The sequence below is a fragment of the Corella eumyota genome, chromosome 7, assembly GCF_963082875.1.
Source record: "Corella eumyota chromosome 7, kaCorEumy4.1, whole genome shotgun sequence".
NCBI classification, from domain to species: domain Eukaryota; kingdom Metazoa; phylum Chordata; class Ascidiacea; order Phlebobranchia; family Corellidae; genus Corella; species Corella eumyota.
Genome location: NC_137496.1, coordinates 4609890 through 4633648, shown reverse-complemented (window position 1 = coordinate 4633648; position 23759 = coordinate 4609890). Strand labels below are relative to the sequence as shown.

Sequence of the window (23759 nt, the reverse complement as noted above, 5' to 3'; positions counted from 1 at the left end):
CCCACCTATTTATAATTAAGTTAGTAAGCCAAATTTTGTGCCTTAATTCTTCGTTATCTTTAAATAGGCGATGTTTTGAGTCAGGACCTTAACAATACTCTTACGCATCGACGTGAGATTTGGAAAAGCTAAAAATAACTTACGCACAATGCCTTGCGAATAAACGCGGCTTGCGTTTTTAGATCGTGTTTACAGTAAAACTGAATACAAAAATAGAATTAATTCATAAATAAACAAGTTTGTTTCTTTAAATAAACTAAGAGCTTATTTTAAAAAATGAACTCTGAACAGAAACCAAAAATTTGGAAATAATTCCAATACTTCGAATCTGGGCAAAATTTGTAGTAGCCTGCTACTAAAAGAAATAATTGCAATACTTCGAATCTGGGCAAAATTTGTAGTAGCCTGCTTACTAAAGCCCTACTAATAGTTAACAATGATGCAATTTGTCACATTGTCTATAGTTATAATAGGAAAATTTCAATAATAGTTCACATGATTCAATGGCTTGCTTTATTACAAAATTTGCCCTTTTTCAAAATTAAAAATTCCTAATTTTTTATACGTTCCATAATAGCGGCAAATTTTTTGTATTCAATGTGTTTAAGTTGTGCGTCTAATACAATAACATCATGGAAATTTCATCAGCAACGAAGTCGTGAGTTATGAAATCCATAGCATAACGTAATTTGCAAAAATAAATATGACAGCAACGAATATGCGTTGGGTAATTAATTTTTAGGTATCGTTTATGTAATATTTCTTATAATTTAACTATTTCAAAATCCTAAACAAAGTTTCACAAAATTAAGAAATTTTTCTCTACAAACATTTCAATTAATTAAGTAATAGAATTGACGTTGTCGGAAAAATTGAAAAACGAAATGAAAAAATAACAATCTGGGCCTTAATATCCTTTCGAGTTATAGCATACAACAAGTCGCAATCCACAATAATTTACATACAATAAATAAAAGGCAAACGGAGGTTAAACCTCCTATTTTTAACTGCAAATAAGTGCGATTTGTGGCAATTAATTAAAAGCGTGTCGAACGTAAATAAACCCCGAGTTTGTATGTTAATTTTTTTGTTTATTTTAGAATTGCCAGTAGTTATGTGTTTCTGGCCAAGAATTTTAACAATGTCTTAATATCAAAGGTCTAGGCACAGTTTCTGTCCAGTGAAAAATGCGACAATCCAACAACAATCGTACGGTTTATGTGTCTAATTACGTAGGTAACCCTTCTCTATTACGCAAGCAGTCTGATTAATTTTTTTTTGCAAATAATTAGCGAGGGTTTCTGGGAATTTGAATTTTATTTCGCCAATGCATTACAGCATTGTCAAGTATAGATTTTTAATTGCTGAAACGTTGTCACATGCTTTTTTGCAGTCGCAAATTTTGTATGCAAATGCTTGCAATCGTTTTTAGCAACATTATTAAAAAATCTCCCGCCTTATTTTGCATTTAAAAATTTTAATTTTGTATTTTATATACTATTAGTTAAGAAATCGTTTTTTTTTTTTTGAATTCTCAAAATTTAGAAAAAAACTTTAGTTTCTGTTTCGTAATTTACATATTAATTACGATTTTAATTATCGGCAGTTTTAAAAGAGGACGATCACCTTCAAACGCAATTTCGTCACCTGATATATTGACAAATTCAACATCCTAATTTAACAACGCAAAAGGCAACTAGCAAAAAATGAAATTACTCAAAGCGTTTCCGTTTAAACTACCATCCGGTATAAAGTCTATTTAAAAATATCCGAAAGAAATTAAAATAGCCTGCTATACTCATTATTAAAAATAAACTATTTTTGTAGTAAAATCGGTTACTAAAATTGTGGTTAACTATTTTTTTAATTAAAGAGCTTTCGATCTATTATAATAAGCAATACCTATTTATAGAATTTTGTTTTTAATATTTTTTTTTGATAACGAAGAATTCGCAAGCAAAACTTAAAAAAAACAAGATTTAAAAGTTAATAAATAAATTCGGAACATACAAATAAAATATCAACTGAATGCTTGATATAAAATAAGCATAATACCAGTCACCAAAAACACACAAAAACTATAACCCAAATTTCGGCCAATTTGAAATAACATTAAATTAAAACATGGATTTAAAATAAAAAAATAATTTTTTTGATTAATCAAAAAAATCTATAATTAAAAATAATATTTTACTACTTATTTTTTTAATGAATTTAAAAACGGATTTATAATTATATTCTAATTTTTTGTGTATTCCGCCCTTTCTTGTTTTCCGCGTTTACAAATTTAACTGTTTTTATCTTTACCGAATTATATCTTAAACCTTAAGTCAATCAATATTTGAAAAAAATCACTAAAAAAAACAGAAATTACTAAACACCCGTACGCATGCAGTTCAGTTAAATCTAAAAGATTATTATCATTTTGAACTTTACGTAAAACCTATAAGCAAAAAAAATTGCGCAAAGCCTATAGCCTTAATCATAATAAAAAGAAAAACACCATTTAGCCATTAAAGCATGCGCTAAAGTAAAACAAAGGGTAGGTTTTAAAGATCATGCTATACCTAATACAGCATGCAACAATAAAAACAAGAAAATAATGTCAAAAACTTTGGCTTTGATTTTGAAGTTGTGATCTATACACAAATGGCCCAACTAACCCATTTTATTTCAATAAATAAATCGGTAGATTTTCCAATAATACAAAATTTAACCCAACTAAAATGACTCCAAGAACAGATTAGGAATGTCGTCTTTCTATTTTCAGAAAAATTTCCCTAATTTTCATTTTTTTTCCAAGTTTTTTTTCAAGCAAGCAAAATTTCGACGACTTGTCTGGCTTCCGGCTTTAGATTTTCGCATATTTGTGACGTCAGAGACGGGTCACGTGACCTCAAGTTGCGCAGCGACTCCTGGATTGAGTTACGGACATCTAAAAATCAAGAAAAAGCTGTTTTCAAGAGAATTGGATGATGACGTCTGGTTACGGGGCGAAAGGTTCGGAGTTCGAGCCGCACCAACGGCGTATTATTTTTCCTGGCGTTTTCGCATAGCTTACAATAGTACAATCTTTGCCTTACAAAATTGTGGACTTATGATCGTATAAGGTGATATAAAAATATAAAAAAAATCCACTTTTCTATTTTTGATGTTTGAATCATGCCTTTTGTTCCACTAGAAAATTCTATAAAAACTTCTTCTTTTTAAATCAAAGGGTCTAAATCTTTTTTACTTTGTAAAATTCCATGGCGAAATTAATTTTCTTCTTTTTTATTTATTAAAAATTAAGCATCGAAATTTTTAAAGGCCCCATATAAAGGGCCTATAGCGCAATACATAAACAATGGACCGCTTATAAAAAAAATGTAAACCCCAAGTATTTTGTTACATTACACATTTTTTTACTTTAAGCAGTCAAGAAATATTTTTTTTATCTTGACTTATTAAGGTGGCACAGGGAATCGAACCAATGACCTTACGCTGCGATGTCTAATTTTTTTTTAACCAAATTTTCAAAAAAAATTGTGTTTTGTAAAAAAATAATTTAAGTTATTAAAAAAAACGTTACATTACCTTCTGCTACGTCCTGGTTTACTGAGTCTCGCGCGAAAGCTTCCACGATGCTCGTCACGGTCTGTCGATTTTTCATGACGTCATTGTCCTGTAAGAGCGTCGCCAGGCAACCGTAGACGACGTTATCCTCATCGTGATCTTCCTGAAGCGGGAGATGGCTAAAGAAAACTGGGAGGACCTGAAAGAAAGTGTGTGACGTCATTTAAGAGGTTTGTGACGTTGTTTAAAGGTTCGTGACGTCATTTAAAAACTCGTGACGTCATTTGAAAGGATCGTGGCGTTATTTTAATTATCTGTGACGTCATATCAGCAACTCTGTTACGTCACTGGATCGAATTTGTAAGTTCAATAAACCGAATTCGTTACGTCACTTAAACATCCCTGTGACGTCACAAATTGTTTCGTCATCCGATGCGCGGCAAATAAACCTTACCTGATCCAATGGAATAAGTTCTTTGTTGGTTAGCATCATGCGCGCGATCGCCCCCAGAATGTTGTCCAACACTCGGCGGGACTTTTCCTTGCTGATTGCCGCCGACAGACAGCCGAGGACCTTGGGGTAATGATCGATCGAGCCCGGGCCCCCGTTTTCCAGCAGGACCCCGAGACCGTAGATTGAGTTGTTGCGCACTTCGGTGTGAGGGTCCCTTAAAATGAAGATTTTTATGGGGGATTTTCGGTATTTCAGTTAAATTACGGGTGCGCAGTTGGGACTTGGTTAAGATATCTATAAACACCGGACCCAAGGGCAAATAGTGTGGAATTGGTGCGGGTCGAACCCGAAACCCTAAGATTCAAATCTGTGTATAGTCACAAACCATTTTCTAATAATAGTAGTGATCAAAACACTTGCCTTCACTACATGAAGTTCTGGGTTTGACCCCCACTGCTTCCATGGTGCCTTAAAGTAAGACGCCATAAACGGTATAACCAACTGCTGAGCCAACACTTAATCAGCAGCTTAATTATTAAGCACAATTTTGAATATCCCAAATTGGCAAAAACAACTCGAGACTGGGTCAGGGTAACTTATGTTACTCTATGTTTAGGTCGTGAAGTCGACCTTCAAACATCAAGGATAAATAAATAAAGAAAAAAATTTGCCTTTACCTTGATAGTTGGATAAATCTCGGTACCACGTGTTGAAGTAACTCGCTCGCCCCGCCGGGTCCTAATTTTTCAACTGTTTCGGCAATCGTCCCGGCGCTAAAAGACCTTTCTGCTACAGTACATGTGGGCTTCTGTAAAAATAATTAAAAAAAAAATAAAAAACTAAGAAATTAAAATTTAAAAAATTGAGAATAGTATATGAAATTGCACAAAAAATATTTTGATTAAATTTATTTTAAAAAAAAATTTAAAACTTGATTTAAAAATTTTTTTCTCTGTTTAATGAGGTTTTATATGTTTACCAATTTAGCCAGGAATGTGGGCAAGCATGGGTAAAAATACGGCAGAAAATCCGACTTTAATTTTTCCGCCAAAACAGGAAAAATTTCTCCGCAATATTCTACCAACATTTCATCGTATTCCGCCTAAAGAAATAAATTTTGTTAATAAATGTCGCTTTTTCTGAAAAAAATAAATTTAAAAAAATAAAAATTACACAAAATTGGGTTTTAAAAAAAAATATTTTTTAGATATTTTACTTTTTGGAAAATTTTTTTTTTATTATTTTTTCTGACATTTTTTTTTAATTTGACCTGTTGAGCATCGTCGTCTTCAATATCATCGTCCTGGCAAGCAGTTTTCTGTTTTAAAATTTTCAACAAAGATTCCATAAGAACCTGTATAAAAATAAATACTTTAAAACATTTTTATTTTACCAATTTAATATCAAATTGTCCGGCCTTTAAATTAATTAGAAAATTATTTCTTAATATTTTTCATTTAACAAAGTTTTAAATTTGTTTTTTATGTTATTTATTCAAAAAATAAAACATATCTAAAAATGCCGTCAGCGGGGATCGAACCACCAATATGAACTCAAGGTGACCTAACTTGATACAAAAATTTTATATAAAAGGTAAAAGGCGTTTTCTTATTACAAACAGCCCTAAATAACGAATTACGTAAACCAATATTTATTAACATACATCATTTAATAACTAATAAAGTAATCGTTCTCCTTTTTGTTCTAACAAACTAACTAACAACTGAAAGTTGCAGCGTGGGACTGTGTACAAGGGCGAAAGAGAAATGAACTAGTCGGTACTTTTTTTCGGCAGAAGAAATTTGATTCCGAAAACGTCACGTGCCTTTGACAGCGAGGTAAAGGAATGTAAAACAAACAATCGTAAAACGACGAGCGGTGCCTTATTTGGTAGGGCAAAATCGAAACCCATAGATTGGTAAAAAACCCTTCAGCTTTCGCAACAACTGGGCCGAGGCAATTTGAATGCACGTCACAAGCAAGGCGATGACGTCACAAAGACCACGTGGCCTAAACGAAGTCGTACTTTTTTCCAAGAAAACATGAACCTTTGACATGGCTTCGTGTCGTCGCCGCGCATATTCATGCGCAAGCCCGCCTCGAGCCTACGCGATTGTGACGTCATCAGAAAAGAATGCAATTTCGTTCGTTTGGCGCGCTCCGCAAGCCAATGAGATTCCGCGAAAAGCGTTTTTCGCGCGAGTTTCGATTCGGCGCGGGCCGGTCACGAATTCGAGCAAAAAACGAGCACGTGACCACTTTTGTAACGTCACAGTATTGTATTGTTGACAAATTGCATCGTGTGATTCTAATTAATGACGCGAGATCGATGTTCAGTTAGGAATTGTATCTTGTGATGAAATAGTCAAGATTAATTAGCGCATTATGACAAGTTAATCGGTACGCCACGCGTCACTCATTTGAACTCCCCCATAATTATGACGTCATAACGCTATATATTTCGTAACGCAGTGTAACACCGAGTTCGAATTACGAAATTTGTTATTATTACGCCACACTTACTTATTGATGTTATCAGCCGCCCACACAATGTTGAAAAAAAATGAAGTTCCGAAAAAAAAATTTAATCCGAAAAAAATTAAAATCGAAAGAAAATAAGATTTTGAAATTGAAAGTTTTAAGAAATTTTGGTTTCTGGCAAAGAACTGGCTTTTTATTTTTAGAAAAATGTTTATTTGCAATGTTTATTTTTAGTTTTTTTCAGCGGATGAGTAACCTCACTGCTGTCTGGGCCTGGCGAAAACACGTGATGCGTAAGATTACGTCACGTGCGTCGCAAATTTACGTCGATGCGTCAGATCACGTGACCAAGGAAACGGAAAATTACTCAAACAGTGAGAAATCGAGCAGAGCTTGTCAAGAATATTTTTGGAAAATTTGTTTTTGCGCCAAAAATAGTTCAGACATTTCTAACGAGAATTAATAAAATAAATTCGTTTTAATTAAAAGTAATTTTTTGCAAATATTTTAGAGTTTTTTTCCCTTTTGTTGATACACTCAAAATCATTAGGTATTACAATTACAAATACTCAAAATTAGGAATATGCAATTTAAAACTGGGTCGGGGTAACAAAAAAAAATGGGCCGTAGTGTAATTATGTTTTGTGTCGAATTTTTATGCGTTCTTTCTACTTTTAAAAGTGTAACAATTAACATAAAATGCAATAAATAATATACACCCGCTATGAATTACTATATTTTAGTGTAATATAGTTTAATTAAACAGTTATACGTTCGATTAAGTCTCAAATTAGGCAGTACGCTTGTTGCTAATTAGTAGTCGTCAGACAAGACCTTTGTTGTTTTGCAGACATCATCTAATTCTTTAAATATATATACCCTTACCCCAACTCTATCTTAGTGTGTTGTAAATTAGCAGACACGATCGCACATTGTAAAGGTACAATCTGTAGACAGCATTAAACACTATACATACCCTAAATATATGTACCCTTACCCCAACCCTATCTTTATATAAAATTGTTTCTTTTTAAGTTATTATGTAAAATTGCTTTTGTTTAATTGTTTAAGTACATTTACGAAAGCCGTAGTGTAATTATGTTTTGTCTAGAACCCGACAACATGCGTGACCCAAAAATTCAAACAAAAAAAACATTGAAATTTTTTTTTTAAATTTTAATAAAATATAAATAAATATTTATCATGATTTGTGAATATTAATTTTTTATTACGTATTTGTAAATTTATTGAAGTTGCGACAACTTAGACTTAATAATTTAGAGTAGGCAACCAAAAAATTACCATTTGGCCCTAACTAAAATTCCCGTGGTAAAATATAGTATGACTAACAGGTAATTATATTAGCCAAATTCCACCCTATTTGAGTATAGTAGTGGCTTGAATATTATTAATTTTTGTTTATCTTGATAATAAAAACAGCGTTTGATAAAAGTTAATACGATAAAGGTGCTCAAAAGTTGTTTAATTCGGTTAAGAATATTGTAGTATTGATTGACAATCGATCAACGCCGTTCGCGCACGAGAGAGAGAGGGAAAAAAAGGAAAAAAGTTTTTGAGGGGGGAATCCCCTCAAATTTTTCTGGTATAGATTAGAATTAAATAGTTTCGGATTGGCATATATAGACCCGATTCAATGATTTTAGAACACATTAAAAATCTTGAATCAGCCAAAGTTACAAGCAAGAGGTAGAACAAAAGCAATTCAACGAGAATTTAAAAAATATAAGAATTTAATAAAAAGAAAATAAAATATATCAATATAAAAGCGAAGAATATAACAGCAAAAACAATGAAGTTCGAATTATCAAAGAATATGCTCGGAAAATGTTTATTAACATTTATTTTGGCACAAATTGCAAACGCTTCGTTGCTTAAAAAAATGATCGACTCGGCGAGCTTTGACCTTGGAAGCTTGGAGACAGAATTTGTGAGCGACTTAGGAATAAGGTAGGCAATGAATTTTTAATTTTTAGTTACTTAAAAAGAAATCGATTAATCCATTCCAGTTTTAATTTATTTAAATCGTTATCGAGTAGAACTTCAAAAAATTAAAAAAAAATTTTAATTTTTTTTTTTTTAAATTCAATTTTAATTTTTTTTTAAAGGTGCGGAGACAGCGACTTAGTTTGCCACGAATACATCAACACAATCCACCGAATGAATGCCGACCCTAAGTTCCGTGAAACGATTCCCGTCGTTAAAGTTACGCACGATGCAGATGGCAACGAAATAGCCAAAAAAAGAAGACGCCGTTCGACCGGCATTCCTCCATGCCCACAATTTAATCAGGAATATTTTAACACTCATCATAACGTCAGCCGGCTCAGTTTGTCGCCTTGGATATGGGAAGAAAATTTCGACGACGAAAGGTAAATTTGGCAAAAACATTATTATTTTTTTTCGATTTTTTTTTTCGAATTATTTTTTTCGATCGCCTTTTTTTTATTCGAAATATTTTTTCCGATTGTACTTTTGTAAGAATAATTTTTTTTATATAATTTTCCACTCTTTGAAATGCACCCTTTTTAGTTCCCTAACAATTAATTGTGTTGCAACAAAAAAAAACGACTATTACGATTGGGCGCCTAAAGGAAATGGCCGTTCTTTCCATTTTGACTTTTTTTTAAATCCCCTCAAAAAAAAATTTAAAAAAAAATTAAAATTTGATTTAAATTCTTTTTTTAGAGAACCGAAAACTTTACTGACTGCAACAAATCTTTGCACTGGATGTATGTCGCAAAGGCAAGACGGAACTTGGTACGAAAATGTTAATCTTAGAAGCTTGCCAATCCGACATAGAGTAGCAGTAAAATTCCCGACAACAGTGGACGTTAGACCCATTGCGTTAGGTTACCGGTGCGGCATTTAAGTTCAAACAAATTTTTACCCCTTACCCCCCCAAAAAAGAAAATCAAAAATTTTTTTAAAAAAATTAGAAAATTTATATTAAAAAAAATAACATTATAGCAATCTGTAATTAAAATGTTGTTCACTGTATTTATTTATGCACTGTGACTTTTTGTATGTTTTATATACTTCTTATCTATTTATATTTTTATACAATTAACCGTGCTTATATATTTATTTTTTAACTATTTTATATTATTTATTTTTTAACTATTTTTACCAAAATATTTATCGTCTTTGTCAAAATAGGCATGCTTTTCTAAAAAAAATTATCTATTTTTATATTTCATTTATTTTTCTATCAATTTTATTTCTGTTTTAAGTTTTTGTACATTGCAACTGTAATAAATAATCACATTACTTAAATTTCGTTGCTTGGAATGACGCGGCCCGCGTCAGGTCACGTGACCGGACGCGACCATTACGCAACGCGGGTTGACGTTTGTTTGTTTTAGGTTCTACAGCGGTAAATGTTGCGCAATAAAAATTTGCAAAAATCACACAAATATTTATCGAAATGAAATAGCCCCCTCCCCTCCTAAAAAAAAAGTTTTATTAAAAGTTTATTTTAAAAATAATTTTTTGCATCTAATTTAAATAAAAAAAAAATTTTAAAGTCCGAACAGTTCAAAAAAACAACATTTAAAATTTTAGTTCAGTTTCCCTTTAATAATTAGTTCATTTCCCCTTTAATAATCAGTTCATTTCCCCTTTAATAATCAGTTCATTTCCCCTTTAATAACTAGTTGAGTAAATGCTTTTTGAATATATAAATAAAACCTCTTGTTGCGACGGAAGTATTTAACTCTCGAGTAAATTTATACCCAATAACAAAACGAAGCATATTGTAGTAGCATAACAAATTAAATTTAACCTATAAGTAGACAATCAATAAATAAATTGATATATTTAACCCTATATATATACATATATATATATAAAACCATTTCGTGTGCATATTGGCCGAATTTAGACCGTAGATTAATAAAATATGAAAACAAATAATAAAAGAAAAAGAAACTGGCTTTAATTCTGGGTACCTATTAGTCACACGTTAATAGGGTGCGTTACATAACAACGTTATTATTATATACACATAACTGACCGATTTCTACGCCCACACTATAATGTCATATGACCAATTGTCAACAAGTACCACATTTGTTTTGCCAAAATTTTCGCTTCTTCTTTTAAAAAAAAAAAAAAAAAAACAATTTAAAAAAACGACACCTCAGCGGGAAGGTTAAAGCTGTTAGCATAACTGAATGAGGTCCGGGGTTCAATCCCCAACGCCGTTCCATCGTAGAGTCATTTTTTAATTGCCGTAGCGTCAATTTTTTACCGGTTTTTCACCAAAAAAGGTACAGGGTTCGATCCCCGCTGCTCTCCTGTCGCAGCGTCACTTTTGCCCATTTAATTTGTAGCGTCATTTTTTACCACCTTTTTTCACTGTTTTTCTATTGAATGAGGTCTAGAGTTTGATTCCCACTGCCTCCTTTCGTAGCGTCCCCCTTTTGAACTGTTTTCCAGCAGTTGCGAGTAGGAAAACCCAATACAGGAAACGAGTTACAATATTTACCCATATTAAGGCTGTATTGGGCTAAGCAAGGGTAAGCCCCTTAGCATCTTACCCAAAAACACCACTTGGAGGCAGTGAGATTCGAACCCTTGACCCCTAGACTGACAGCTAATAAAAAAATGGAATTTACTTGCAAGTCTTTATGCTGGTCGGCAAAGGAATGAACACCGCATGTTTCCACCAATTCCTTCATCGTAATAATCGTTGTCATGACGACGAGTCGTTCGACGTCTTCGATAATCGTCTTACAGATAACGGGAAAAATTTGCGACAGAAAACTCGAGACTAAAAAAAAATTGAAATTTATCGAAACGGCATAGCCCGAAGCAACACACAGAGTTACGAACCGAAAGGCCCCGGGTTCGATTCGCACCACAGCAAAACTATTTTTTTTTAATTTTAAATGTAAATATTAAACGTAGAAGTTGTATGTCGTATTTGGTATGAGGTCCCGATTTCGAATCCCAGCACAGCCATATTATTTGACCTTAAAAAAAAAGCGTTTTAGAAAGTATTTTGAAAGAGACCGAAAATTTCAATAAATAAACATACAAGTTTTATGTTGTTACTGTTACGGGTTACGGTCCAAAACGTCCAGAGTTCGAATCGCACCACAGCCAAAATCTTTGGCCCTAAAACAGGCGTTTACAAACAGCACAATATTTTAAAAATACTTAAAAGCAAATATATATACCGGCAACGTGGTGTAGTGGTAAGAACACTTGCTACACCACACATGAGGTCGAGGGTTCAATCCCCACTGATCTCATGCTGTAGCGCCTTTGAGTAAGGCACTATAAACGGTATGAATTCCTGCTGAGCCAGCATTTAATCAGCAGCATAATAACCGGGCAATTATAGTCTCTATAATATCCCAAACTGCCACAGGCAACTCGAAACTGGGTCGGAGTAACTTATGTTACTCTATGTTTAAGTCGCGCATTCGACTTTCCCACATCGAGGATAAAGATATATACAAAAAATATATATATATATACGTACAAGTTTCATGTTGTAGTTGGTACGAAGTGGCAACGAATTGACCGCATGATGCAATCGCTGATTTTCTTACATCAGAATGAGGGTAATCGACTTGCTTAAAAATCTGAAATCAATTTAATTTTTAATAATTTGTCCTCGCTGAAAAATACCAATTTGACGGCATTAGAAAATATTTACATAAGTTATATCTGCTAGTGAGTTGCCTTTAAAAGTTTGAATATTTTTGGTATATTATAGTTAAACTACGTATTGATATTACGGCTAGGATAAGGTAAGTACTGCGTATAGAATTTTACTTAAGGACAACAATAGTTGGAGGCTGCGGGAATCGAACCCAAAGCCTTATGTAGTGATACCCAATACCGTCACTAGTTTAATAATAATATACGAAGCTTTAAACAAAAAAAGTTAAATTCAGAAAATCAAAAATTTGCCAACAGTCGTAAAATGCTAATTAACTGTTTAAGAGGTTTAGGGTTCAAACCTCGGCAATTCCAAAAAAAATTGTTTTTATGAAAAGTAAATTAAACTTTATAGTAGCTTGTTTATTATTGATAAAAACTTACTTCATCAAAGCACTTCTGTAAATAAGGTTTAAAAGCATTTCGTGAATGTTTTGCTAAATCGCCGAGCGATTCGCAGGCATCTGACTTCTCATCCATATACGAATTCTCTACGGAAAATCCGTCCAGTAGTTCATCATCTATTTAAAAAAAACATAATTTTAATTTTTAAATTGAGTTTATTAATTTTTCTTAGACGTAAACCTTACTTTTTAGGTTTGTTTAATATTGTTTATTCATCCTCGATTTGGAAAGGTCGACTTCACGACCTAAAAATAGGGTAACATCAGTTACCTCGACCCAGTCTCGAGTTGCTTTAGACAATTTGAAATGTTATTGATTATATTTGCCACATAATTAATCTGCTGATTAAGTGCTGGATCAGCGGGAGTTCATACTATTTATAGCCTTACATAAGGACCCTACAGCATATGAGCAGTGGGAATCGAACCAAAAACTTCATGTAGTGAAGCTAAGTGTTCTAACCACTACACCACGCTGCCGAAGATGCCTTTGCTATTTCGGTACTACATACATTTTTTTTGTATATATCTTTATCCTCGATGTGGAAAAGTTGAACGCGCGACTTAAACATAGAATAACATCAGTTACTCCGACCCAGTCTCGAGGTGCCTGTGGTAGTTTGGGAAATTATAGATTATAATTGCCCAATAATTATGCTGCTGATCAAGTGCTGGCTCAGCATGAGCTCATACCGCTTATAGCGCCTTACTCAAGGGCGCTACAGCATGAGATCAGTGGGGAATGAACCCTCGACCTCAAGTGTGGTGTAGCAAGTGTTCTTACCACTACACCAAAAAAACAAAAAACAAACCTTCATCATCAACGTCGTTTTCCGTTTCTTCCGAATCGTCGAAAAACGAAAAGTTTGCAAGGCCCGTCGGCATGTCAGTTTCTTCAGTAAAATGAGCCTAATTAAAAAAGAAACAGCTTTAAATTTATTTAGTGTAGTGATGTAGACATTGAGTACTACAGAATGGTTAAGAGTTAGGTACTAATGTTTTAATGGCGAACCGGCAGCGTGGTGTAGTGGTAACAACACTTGTTACACCACACATAAGGTCGTGGGTTCAATCCCCACTGATCTCATGTTGTTTTTTTTTTTGAGTAAGGCGGTATAAACGGTATAAACTCCTGCTGAGCCAGCACTTAATTAGCAGCATAATTTTAGGGCAATTAAAATCTATAATATACCAAACTGCCACTGGCAACTCGAGACTAGGTCGGAGTAACTGATGTTACTCTATGTTTAAGTCGCGCATTCGACTTTCCCACATCAAAGATTAAGAAATATACAAAAAAAAATGCCCTTTAGAAAGGCACTAACAGTACTTTAATTACAATGCCTGCCTTAAAAAACAATTGCTGGGTGAATACCCAAGTTAATATTATACAAAAACACCTAAGAAACTGGGTCGGGGTAACAAATTTACTGGCAGATTGGTGTAGTGGTCAGAACACTAGATTTCTCTACATGAAGCCTTGTGTTCGATAACTAGCTTATAATTATCAAGCATTTAGAGTATGAAATCGAAAACTTCCTGCTAAGCCAATACTTAATCAGCAGTATAATTATGGGCAATATTAATCTATAATATCCCAAACTGACAAAGGCAACTCGAGACTGGGTTAGGGTAACTGACTGGGTCAGGGTAACTGCTGTAATATTTGGGCTGTTAAATCAACCCCTCCACATCAAGGATAAAAGTTAAAAAAATATTAAAATTAAATAAATATTTAAAACCCAAAACCATAAAACTACACTTACCACAATGCCTTCAGTAGATTGAACCGACTCTAGCATAGTTTCAACAATAACAGGAAGAAATGGTTCAATCCCCTCTCCTACTACAGAAGCTACAGCCGCGAATAACCCGTAACTAAAATAACATTGCAATTCTGGTGTTAATTTTTAATTTGCCTTAACATTATAAAGTGTTATAAATAAATGATATTTAAATTTAATAGACAAATTAAAAAAATGCCGTTAAAAAAGGCAGTGGTATTTTTATGGTTTCACAAAATGTCATACTTTTTTTTATTTTTTAGCCATGTTTTTACAATAGCAGGGGCTTGTACAGTTTGGGGCGCCATTTAAAAAAAAGGTACCAAATGAAATCAGTGGGGATCAAACCCCGGGCCTTACATGAAAAAACCAAGTGTTTCAACCACTATACAACGGCAGATATTTGTAAGTGAAATAAGTTAAAAATAACAAAAGTAATACTGGTAGTATGGTATAGCAGTCATGGCATTAGACTATACGAGTCAAAAGATTTTGAGTTCAAGCCGCACCGATAAAATACAAACCTATTATTGTCAAAAATAAAATACGTAATACTTACGCTGAGCGTCTTAAGTCTGGGTCGTTATTTTTCGCGGCTACCAAATTCATTCCAAGTTTCATACAATCTTCTGCTAACTGCAAATTATTTTTACCCAGTGTTCTTACTAAGACTCCAAGTGTATCTAAACAATAAACTAATAAAGAATATTCGAAATAATTAGCATATAGGAACTGAAATATATTGAAAGTATGAAATTAAAAACTTTACGATATACATGAGGTCCTGGGTTCGATTGCCACTGCATTCATGCTGTAGTGCCCTTAAGTAAGGCGTTATAGAAGGTGGACTCCTGCTAAGCCAGCATTTAATCAGAAGCATAATTATCGAGTAATTATAATCTATAATATCCCAAACTGCTAAAGGCAACTCGAGAGTGGGTTGCAGTAACAGTTGTTACTCTATGCTTAAGTCGCGCATTCGACTTTCCCACATCAAAGATAAAGATATAAAAAATAAAAAAAAATTAAACTTAAAAAAACTTAAATTTAATTTTCTTTAAGATGATGATGATCGAGTAATTATAATCTATAATATCCCAAAACTGCCAAAGGCAACTTGAGACTGGGTTTGAGTAACTGACGTTACTTTAAGTTTAGGTCGTGAAGTTTCTACATCGAAAAAAAAGAGGTATACAAACTTATTTAAACAAAATTTAAAGGCAGATAATTACCTAAAGCTTGGGTATGTAATACACTTAATTCATCATCATCTTTTTCAGTGTTGTTGTTTTCGATGGTAGACAGGCAGTTTTGTAATAGAGATAAAATGTCAGGCAAATAGGGAAGAAGATTTTCTTTCGCAGCATTCGCTATAAAAAAATATTAAATTTAAATAAACTCCTTTTAATCTAAAATTTAGTTTGTAAACTGAACAATTTATTTGCCTTCATTTTTTTTAATATGTAGAAAAATAAGTAATTTACTAACTATGGTAATAAAACTTGGCTTCACTACATGAGGTCCTGGGTTTGATCCCCACTGCTCTCATGCTGTAGGGTCCTTAACTAAGGCGCTATAAATGGTATGAACTCCTACTGAATTAGCAATTTTATTATCAGACAAAGATTATCTATAGAATCCCAACTGACGAGGACAGCCCGAGACTGGGTTGGGGTAAATAATGTTACTCTATGTTAAGGTCGTGTAGATGATTTTTCCATATCAAAAATAAATAAAAATAAAAAATTTTATAGTATACCGACTGCTCCAATTCCGCTGACAACCAATTCTTTTGTGTGGAGGTCACTAGAGGTCCTTAGAGAGTTAAGCAAGTGAACCATGAGTTGTTCAAGGTAAGGAAGAATATTCGACTCTAAAAAATAGCACAAAAAACTAAATAAACTGTCATGGCATCAGATTACAAGCTTAAAGGTTTCGGGTTTGAGTCGCACCAATGCCACGCTATTAGCTCTTGAACGCAGCATCTACAAATATCTTAAAATGTCACAACAGCCTACAATAAAATTACCCAATAAAATTATAATAACATATCACATTTAAGATAATATTCAAACCTTCAATCCCCACTGACCCCATGCTGTAGCGCTCTTGAGTAAGGCGCTATAAACAGTACGAACTCCTGCTGAGCCAGCGCTTAATCAGCAGTATAATTATCGGGCAATTATAATCTATAATATCCCAAACTGCCACAGGCAACTCGAGACTGGGTCGGAGTAACTGATGTTACTCTATGTTTAAGTCGCGCACTCGACTTTCCCACATCGAGGATAAAGATATATACAAAAAAAAAATTCAAAAAACCATGAACAATAGTTTCTTTTACCAATAAGTTGCTATTACTATGACAAGTTATGTTTTAATTTCTTGTTGCACTAAAATTTTTTGTTGCGATTACTAAAACAATAGCATAAATATAACTGTTATAATATAGTAATGCAACAAAAAAAAATATAAACCTATTAACATGGTATAAAACATGCTAAAAATAATAATTTTTTACACAAAAGCATTTAGCATTTAATTAAATTTTTCAAGTGCAAATCGAACCTAGATTTTCAACAAAATTCTCCAGCGCGTAATAAGCTTTTGTAATTCCTGATCCTCTTTTACATTCTACCGGGCCTACCTGTTGAAGGGTAGTAAATAGAATGGGCATGATTTCAGCAGCAAATTGACTTACGTCAGGCTGTAGAAAAGTATAAACAAAATAAATTGACAGCTTTATATTTATTTATTCACTGCTCTTATCATGTAGTGCCCTTGAGTAAAGCGCTATAAACAGTACAAACTCCTGCTAAGTCAGCACTTACTCAGCAGCATAATTAGCGGACACCTTTAATCTATAATCCAAACAGCGAAAGAAACTTAAGCCTGGGTCGAGGTAACTGATGTTATTTTATGTTTAGGTCGTGAAGTGAACTTCCCACATCGAGATTAATTATACAGGGTACGAATTAACGTTTAAAAAACGATTCGCTAAAAATGAGGTTGAATTTTTAGAGCAATAATTAGGTCCAAGTCATAATCTTCGTTTTTTGATAACACTTGACGCGTTGCGTGGCATTTTTAAAATGTAACGTATTGTTAAACAATCGTTAAGAATATTTCGCACGAAAAACGAGACATTTTTGATTACTTTAAACCTGTGTTATGTATTTAAAAAATTGCGCAACAACTAAACGATCTCGGAAGCTAAATTTACGCATTGCCAAAACATGAAAAGTTATTGTTATTAAATGACCTATAGTAACTTACATTTACGCAGGATTATGATGATGTAATTAAATTAGTGCGAAACCGGTTAAAAATAGATCGTAAAAATACACAAATACACACAAAAGTTTTATTATTGCCTGAACCTATTTTAATTGATTCGGTATTTCTAATATATTTGTAAAAAACGATTCGCTAATTTCAAAAAACGATTCGCTTTTAGCGAATAGCGACCCGTTATTTCGTAAAAAAAAATTAAAAAACTATAGTGCACTTTTAAACTTACTTGTAAATGTTCAGAGAATTGGCCAATAGCAAACATAGCAGCATTTCTCACTCTCATATTAGGGTCTGTTGCTCCTCTGCATACTATCTCAAGAAAAGGATGCAAGTGGCTATAAAACATGAAACTAAGCCATTAAAGTTTACAATCCAAAAAAATAATAAAATATTAATTTTGTTACCAATTAATTAAATTTTGTTGCCCCGACCTAATCTCAAGAGTGCTTTTTTTGTATTTATCCCCGATGAGAAAGTAAAATCGGTTATCCCGACCTAGTCTTAAGTTGCCTTTGACAGTTTGAGATGTTATGAATTATAACTGCCTGATAATTAAGCTGCTGATTAAGTGTTGACTAAACAGGAGTTCATGCCAGGAGTTCAGTAGTAAACAGGAGTTCAGTAGTGGAGATAAAACCCAGACCCCATAAAGTGAAGCCAAATGCTCTGACCACTACAATACCATGTTGCCGGTGCAAGTTTTGGTTGTTATTAACCTCATTATATTTTAGCAGATATAAATAACAATAACATCATTTTTTGTTTAAAATTTTTTACTTGTTTTTAATGTATTCAGCAGTCCCTTCCGATAAACAAGCAAGTGTAAACATCAATCCTCTTTTATGGCAATCCCGGTCACTTGAAGCACAGGATTGAATAAATGGCATCTAAAAACCAAACAATAAAAAAATTATAAACTAACAAACAATGTTTAAAAAACTAAAACTAGTGAAAAAAATCCAATTTTTTTCTAATACATCTTAAGTAGAGCGCTAATATATACTTCTAGCCAAACACAACAATTATTTTAATATATTAAATTGTTAAAGGCAACCTAAGACTGGGTTAGAGTAAAAAATTACCATTAAATGCCTACTAAATGATTTTTCTATCTACAATAAACACTAATTACAATGGTAAAGTCATTTAATAGTGAAGTGTTTATTACAAAAAAATCCATTTTAGGTTAAATTTAATTTAGTAAACTCACAATTTTGGAGTATAATTTTTCTGGGGGTAGATGCAAGGCCATTTCATCAATCACCTGAAATGTTATTAAACAAATTACGTATAAAACACTATATCTAAATGACAGCATGGTGTAGTGGTTGAAACACATTGGCTTCACTACATGAGGTTCTACGTTTGATTCCTGATGCTTTCATGCTGTAGCGTCATTGAGTAAGTCACTATAAACAGTATGAACTCCTGCTAAGCCAAAACTTAATCGGAAGCTTAATTATCAGGCAATTATATTTTTAATATCTTGCCATAGGCAACTCAAGACTAGCGTAGGGACGGTGGGATAACTAATGTTACCCTATGTTTATACGTTAAGCCAACCTTTCCACATCAAGAATAAATAAATACAATTAAAAAAATTTTACAAAGTTATAGTTGTATATTACCCCTAGCTAAAAAATTAGTAACAAAATTTAACATTAGAATTTTTACCTGTAATGCTGTAGCAAGGGGGGTTTGATTTTCGACTGAGTCCCCAATGAACCCCAAAGCGTCATCAGCTTCGTCTGTGAGATCATCAATTGGAGAAATAATTATCGGGCACAAAACGTTAAGGATTGCTTCAATAAGGTTGTGCTTTAAAATCGCCTGAAGCAATTAGAGTAAAGGTTTAAATAATTTTATACCTTGGCAATTTGATTCAACTTTTTAATTAGCAGAAACAGATTACTGAAGTATGGAATGCAGAATAGTGTAGCAATGTATGTACCCGCCTATTAACAAAAATTTGTGGAATGTCAAAGGGATAAAACTTTTGGAATTTACTGTTGGATGAGGAAAGCAGGGAATTCAGTATAAACCTAAAATGCCTAGGGATAACGTGAAATCGATATTATGTTCACCCAACTTTTTGCATCTTGTACTTTAGTATTATTTGAGTTGTATAAAAAATTTCAAAATAATCATCGGTTACTAGAGTTTTGGCAATGATGGATTATTTTTAAGGGGACTTGGGCATTACTTTTTAAGGTCCTAGGTTCAATTTCCACAGCTTTCAGGTCAGAGCCACCTTGAGTAAAGGTACTAACTGTATTTAAAATTTAACCTTAGTTTATGCCGTGTATGCTTCATATCAATAATACCCAAGTTTTTGATAAAAAACTACATATTTTACCTTTTTCTTAAGCTTTATAATCCATTGTAAAAGAGATAGACTTCTCACTCTTGTTTCATCCTCTAACTCTGTATTACTTGTGATCTTAATCAAAAAATTTAATAATTTATATAAATATATATTAAAAAGCTGGTGAAAAAAATTTACAAAAAGTTGTTTAAATATATATGTAATTCTAACCTCCAACGAAAACAAGACCAAGTCCTTCACAAAAGGTGCAATAAAGGAAACTTCAGTTTCAATCAGACCTTCAAAAACCTCGATAATTTCCGCAGCTCTTGACTAAAAATAAAATAAACATTATTAATAATAAAATATTCAAACATTTCTTCATTTTTACATACTCTTTGTCACTTAAAGTAACATTTAGTAACTGGTTAATTTAGGGAGACTTAACCCAAACGGGTAAAAAGGGTTACTATGTCAGATTTTTTTTATATTTATACTTGATGTAGTAAGGTCGACTTCACCACGATCTAAACATAGAGTAACATCAGTTACTCCGATCCAGTTTCGAATTGCCTTTGGCAGTTTGGGATATTATAAATTATAATATTTAAACAGCAGATTAAATGTTGGCTTAGCAGAAGTTTTTACTGTTTATAGCGATTTACTTAAGGGTACTACAGCATGAGAGCAGCAGTAATCGAACCAAAGAACTCATGTAGTGAAGCCAAGTGTTCTAACCATTATACCATGCTGCCAATTAAAACCAAATGGTATTGACTATTACACCATGCTGCCTGAAAGCTGAAAAGTTTTCAGTTTAAGTTGCCCTTGGATTGAGTTGTTTTTAGTTAAATTAACATAAAACCAAAACTTTTAGTAAACTTTGATTTTTAATTTTAAACTTTGTTAACTTCAATTACCTCATCTGTTTCCAAAAGTAACTTGATCACAGCAACAGTTTTAGGCACCAGTGTCCTCACTAACCTCTGTATAAGAAAAAATATAAAATAATAATTTAAAATTAATAATAAAATACCTACATTTATATGCATTGCATTTGTCATAAATTACTCAACTTTATACCAATACTTATATCTTAGGTTTAAATTCTATAAACTGGTAAGAAATTATTAGGTAAAAACATAAACCCTATATTTAGGGTGTGAAGTTGTTTCTAAATCATGGATTACTAGAAAACAATTATTATAATTATTTTTTGTATATATATCTTTTTTTTTTTTGTACATATCTTTATCCTCGATGTGGGAAAGTTGAATGCGCGACTTAAACGTAGAGTAACATCAGTTACTCTGACCCAGTCTCGAGTTGCCCTAGCAGTTTCAAATATTATAGATTTTAATTGCCTGATAATAATGCTGCTGATTAAGTGCTAGCTTAGCAGAAGTTCGTACCGTTTATAGCGTCTTACTCAAGGGCGCTACAGCATGAGCTCAGTGGGGATTGAACCCACGACCTCATGTGTGGTGTAGCAAGTGTTCTTACCACTACACCACGCTGCCGGTTCAATTAAGTTACAAAAAATATTAAAATGTAGTTTTTTAAATATATACTTAAAAAAAAATATTGTCCTATACGAAAATACATCGTAAGGCAAAATATTGTTAAAAGTTTGAATCATTTTTGAGTACACTTACGGCCTGGTCATCTCCAAAATAGGGCACCAGTGAATTGAATGCTTTGACAGCATAGTAAGCAGCTTCTAAATTTTCTCTGGAATCAAGACTTTCTGATATTAGCGAAAGAATGGCATTGTAATGTTCCTCTAAATTATCATATGATGACTCACAGACGACACTTAAAAGATGTATGCCACACTAAAATCATAAAAATACTCAAAAATTAAAGTAGCTATAAAAAATAATAAAAATAGTCAAATAACATTTTTAGCCAAAATTTTTTTTTAATTTAAATTCAATTTCGGTAATGTAAATTAAGCAATATTTAACCCTTTCAAAACACTCTATTTTTATTTATTTATTTTGGTTTTTCGCATGATAAAGAAAATAAATAAATAAAAAATATATATATATAATACAATAAATATAACATTAATGCAACATACAAAAAATGACAAAATCAATTTCATGATTTAAAAAATGACATCGGTATTATTGTTTATATACATATAAAGATAATAAGCATCCTATGACATAGTCACTAAACCCACATTTACATTTATATAAAAACATGTATACATACCTCTTTGCGTTTAGCATCATTACTTTTAACACACTCCCCAACTAGATTGAGCAATTCTGGCCAACCCCTTTCCTTTGCCATCTCATACTTTGAAATAATTCCGATAACCTGCATAATAGAACGGGAAACTGTAACATCCGGCTCTACAGTTAGCTGTTGTAATACTGCAAGTCTAACAGCAAGCTGAGCAGGATCCTCCAACGATTTCCAACTCTTCCCTATTTTCCTAAACAATATTTTAAATATAAACTTTAATTCAGCATAAATAAAAACAATTTTTCTATTTTTATTTCCAATGTAAAATAGTCAACTTCACAGTCTTAACATAGGGTCATGAAAACTTTTGTTACCCCGACCCAGTCTCAAAATAACTTTGACAGATCAAGTTATTACTGATCATATTACCCCATAATTTTACTTTTTTAAGGTTTTTGAGCTTAGCATAAGTTTGTACCGTTTACATGACTTACTTGAGTAAGCTATAGTATGGAAGCAGTGGGAATCAAACCCATTACTTGGAAGCCATGTGTTTAAACCATTACACCACACTGCAGGTTTTAATTCATATATATACATTAATATTTTATTTTCCCTTTATTTGTTCAGCACTTTAGTAAAGTATTAAATGTTAAATTTCAGTAATAAAATACCACAAAAATATACAAATTTCAATCTTTTATATTTATACATACCATAAATGTTTACTGACCTTCGAAAAACAATTGCTGCCAGTTGCCGAACTTGACTTAAATTGTCATTGACCACCACAAAAAATAGAGAAGATAGAAAAGAAGAATGTTTGCTGAGTTCTCTTAGTTCATTTGTTGCCTATTAAAACAATTTAATTCAATATGCTGGTTAAAAAATGAAGATTTAGAAACAGATAAATAAATTTAATTTAAACATAAGTTTTGGATAAAATATTTATATAAATAATTCAAAAAACTCTATTTTACGACTGTCAGAAGAGTCTTTTTATTTTACAGATACACATTTGAATTTATCTGTATACTGTCATAGTACTATTTTGCTTACTTTTTCAATAACTTCGTTATTGGGTTCCTGAAATTTGCACAAGACATTGCTTAGATGTTGAGATAGTTCTTGATTTGCATCAGTTAATCCAGGCATGTTTTTTTATATAAGATAAATATATTTTATATAAATGTTAACTCCTTTAAAAATTGATAAATATCTTCAAAATTTTGCAGTTTTTTAAACGCTGTTTCACAAATAAGATACTAATTTTTCGATTACATTATAGGTTACACAATTTTGTACATTATAAATAATCACTTAGTTTAGAAATTAAGTAGATTACTCAACTATCAAAGGTTGAAACTTAAAAAAAAATAAAACTAGACCATGTTTGTTTTTTTGGTAAAAACACACGTGCAGATAAGGCAGTAACGCGTAACGACAGGTGTTTCCCTGCGAAAGATGGCGTATTTTTTAAATATTAAGAAATTCAAGAAAATTAAAACGTTTTTTTATTTGTTTAAAGTTTGTTATATTTAAAATTACCTACTGTTTGCTTATATAAAGATCAAATAAAATATCGTGGTTAGCAC

General features: G+C 32.4%; 2 protein-coding genes across 2 annotated transcripts; one reads left to right on the top strand and one right to left on the bottom strand.

Moving 5' to 3' along the window:
• Positions 1-1957: 1957 nt before the first annotated feature.
• LOC145759049 (importin-4-like) lies at positions 1958-23362 on the bottom strand. The gene is made up of 26 exons (XM_082572779.1): positions 23224-23362; positions 22898-23016; positions 22189-22414; positions 21624-21803; positions 20889-20954; positions 20200-20301; positions 20020-20103; positions 19338-19493; positions 18874-18927; positions 18441-18550; positions 17890-17998; positions 16938-17076; positions 16129-16242; positions 15602-15739; positions 14929-15052; positions 14352-14463; positions 13398-13494; positions 12566-12702; positions 12000-12102; positions 11128-11282; positions 5280-5363; positions 4989-5111; positions 4687-4817; positions 4010-4223; positions 3577-3754; positions 1958-2935 (listed from the first exon to the last, which is right to left on the bottom strand). The coding sequence occupies exons 1-26, from the start codon at positions 23317-23319 to the stop codon at positions 2811-2813; spliced, it is 3276 nt and encodes a 1091-aa protein (XP_082428905.1). The 5' UTR covers positions 23320-23362; the 3' UTR covers positions 1958-2810.
• Positions 8184-9480, top strand: LOC145759051 (uncharacterized). Its single transcript, XM_082572781.1, has 3 exons — positions 8184-8458; positions 8617-8880; positions 9197-9480. The coding sequence occupies exons 1-3, from the start codon at positions 8301-8303 to the stop codon at positions 9378-9380; spliced, it is 606 nt and encodes a 201-aa protein (XP_082428907.1). The 5' UTR covers positions 8184-8300; the 3' UTR covers positions 9381-9480.
• Positions 23363-23759: the final 397 nt, after the last annotated feature.

Excerpts from the sequence above, each read along its gene's own strand:
- LOC145759051 (XM_082572781.1), top strand. The coding sequence starts at position 8,301 with ATGAAGTTCGAATTATCAAAGAATATGCTCGGAAAATGTTTATTAACA. Across the intron at positions 8,459-8,616 it reads GTGAGCGACTTAGGAATAAG|GTGCGGAGACAGCGACTTAG; the intron begins GTAGGCAATGAA and ends TTTTTTTTAAAG. Across the intron at positions 8,881-9,196 it reads GAAAATTTCGACGACGAAAG|AGAACCGAAAACTTTACTGA; the intron begins GTAAATTTGGCA and ends TTCTTTTTTTAG.
- LOC145759049 (XM_082572779.1), bottom strand. The coding sequence starts at position 23,319 with ATGCCTGGATTAACTGATGCAAATCAAGAACTATCTCAACATCTAAGC. Across the intron at positions 22,415-22,897 it reads GCAGCAATTGTTTTTCGAAG|GAAAATAGGGAAGAGTTGGA; the intron begins GTCAGTAAACAT and ends AATATTGTTTAG. Across the intron at positions 17,999-18,440 it reads GCTGAATACATTAAAAACAA|CCACTTGCATCCTTTTCTTG; the intron begins GTAAAAAATTTT and ends CATGTTTTATAG.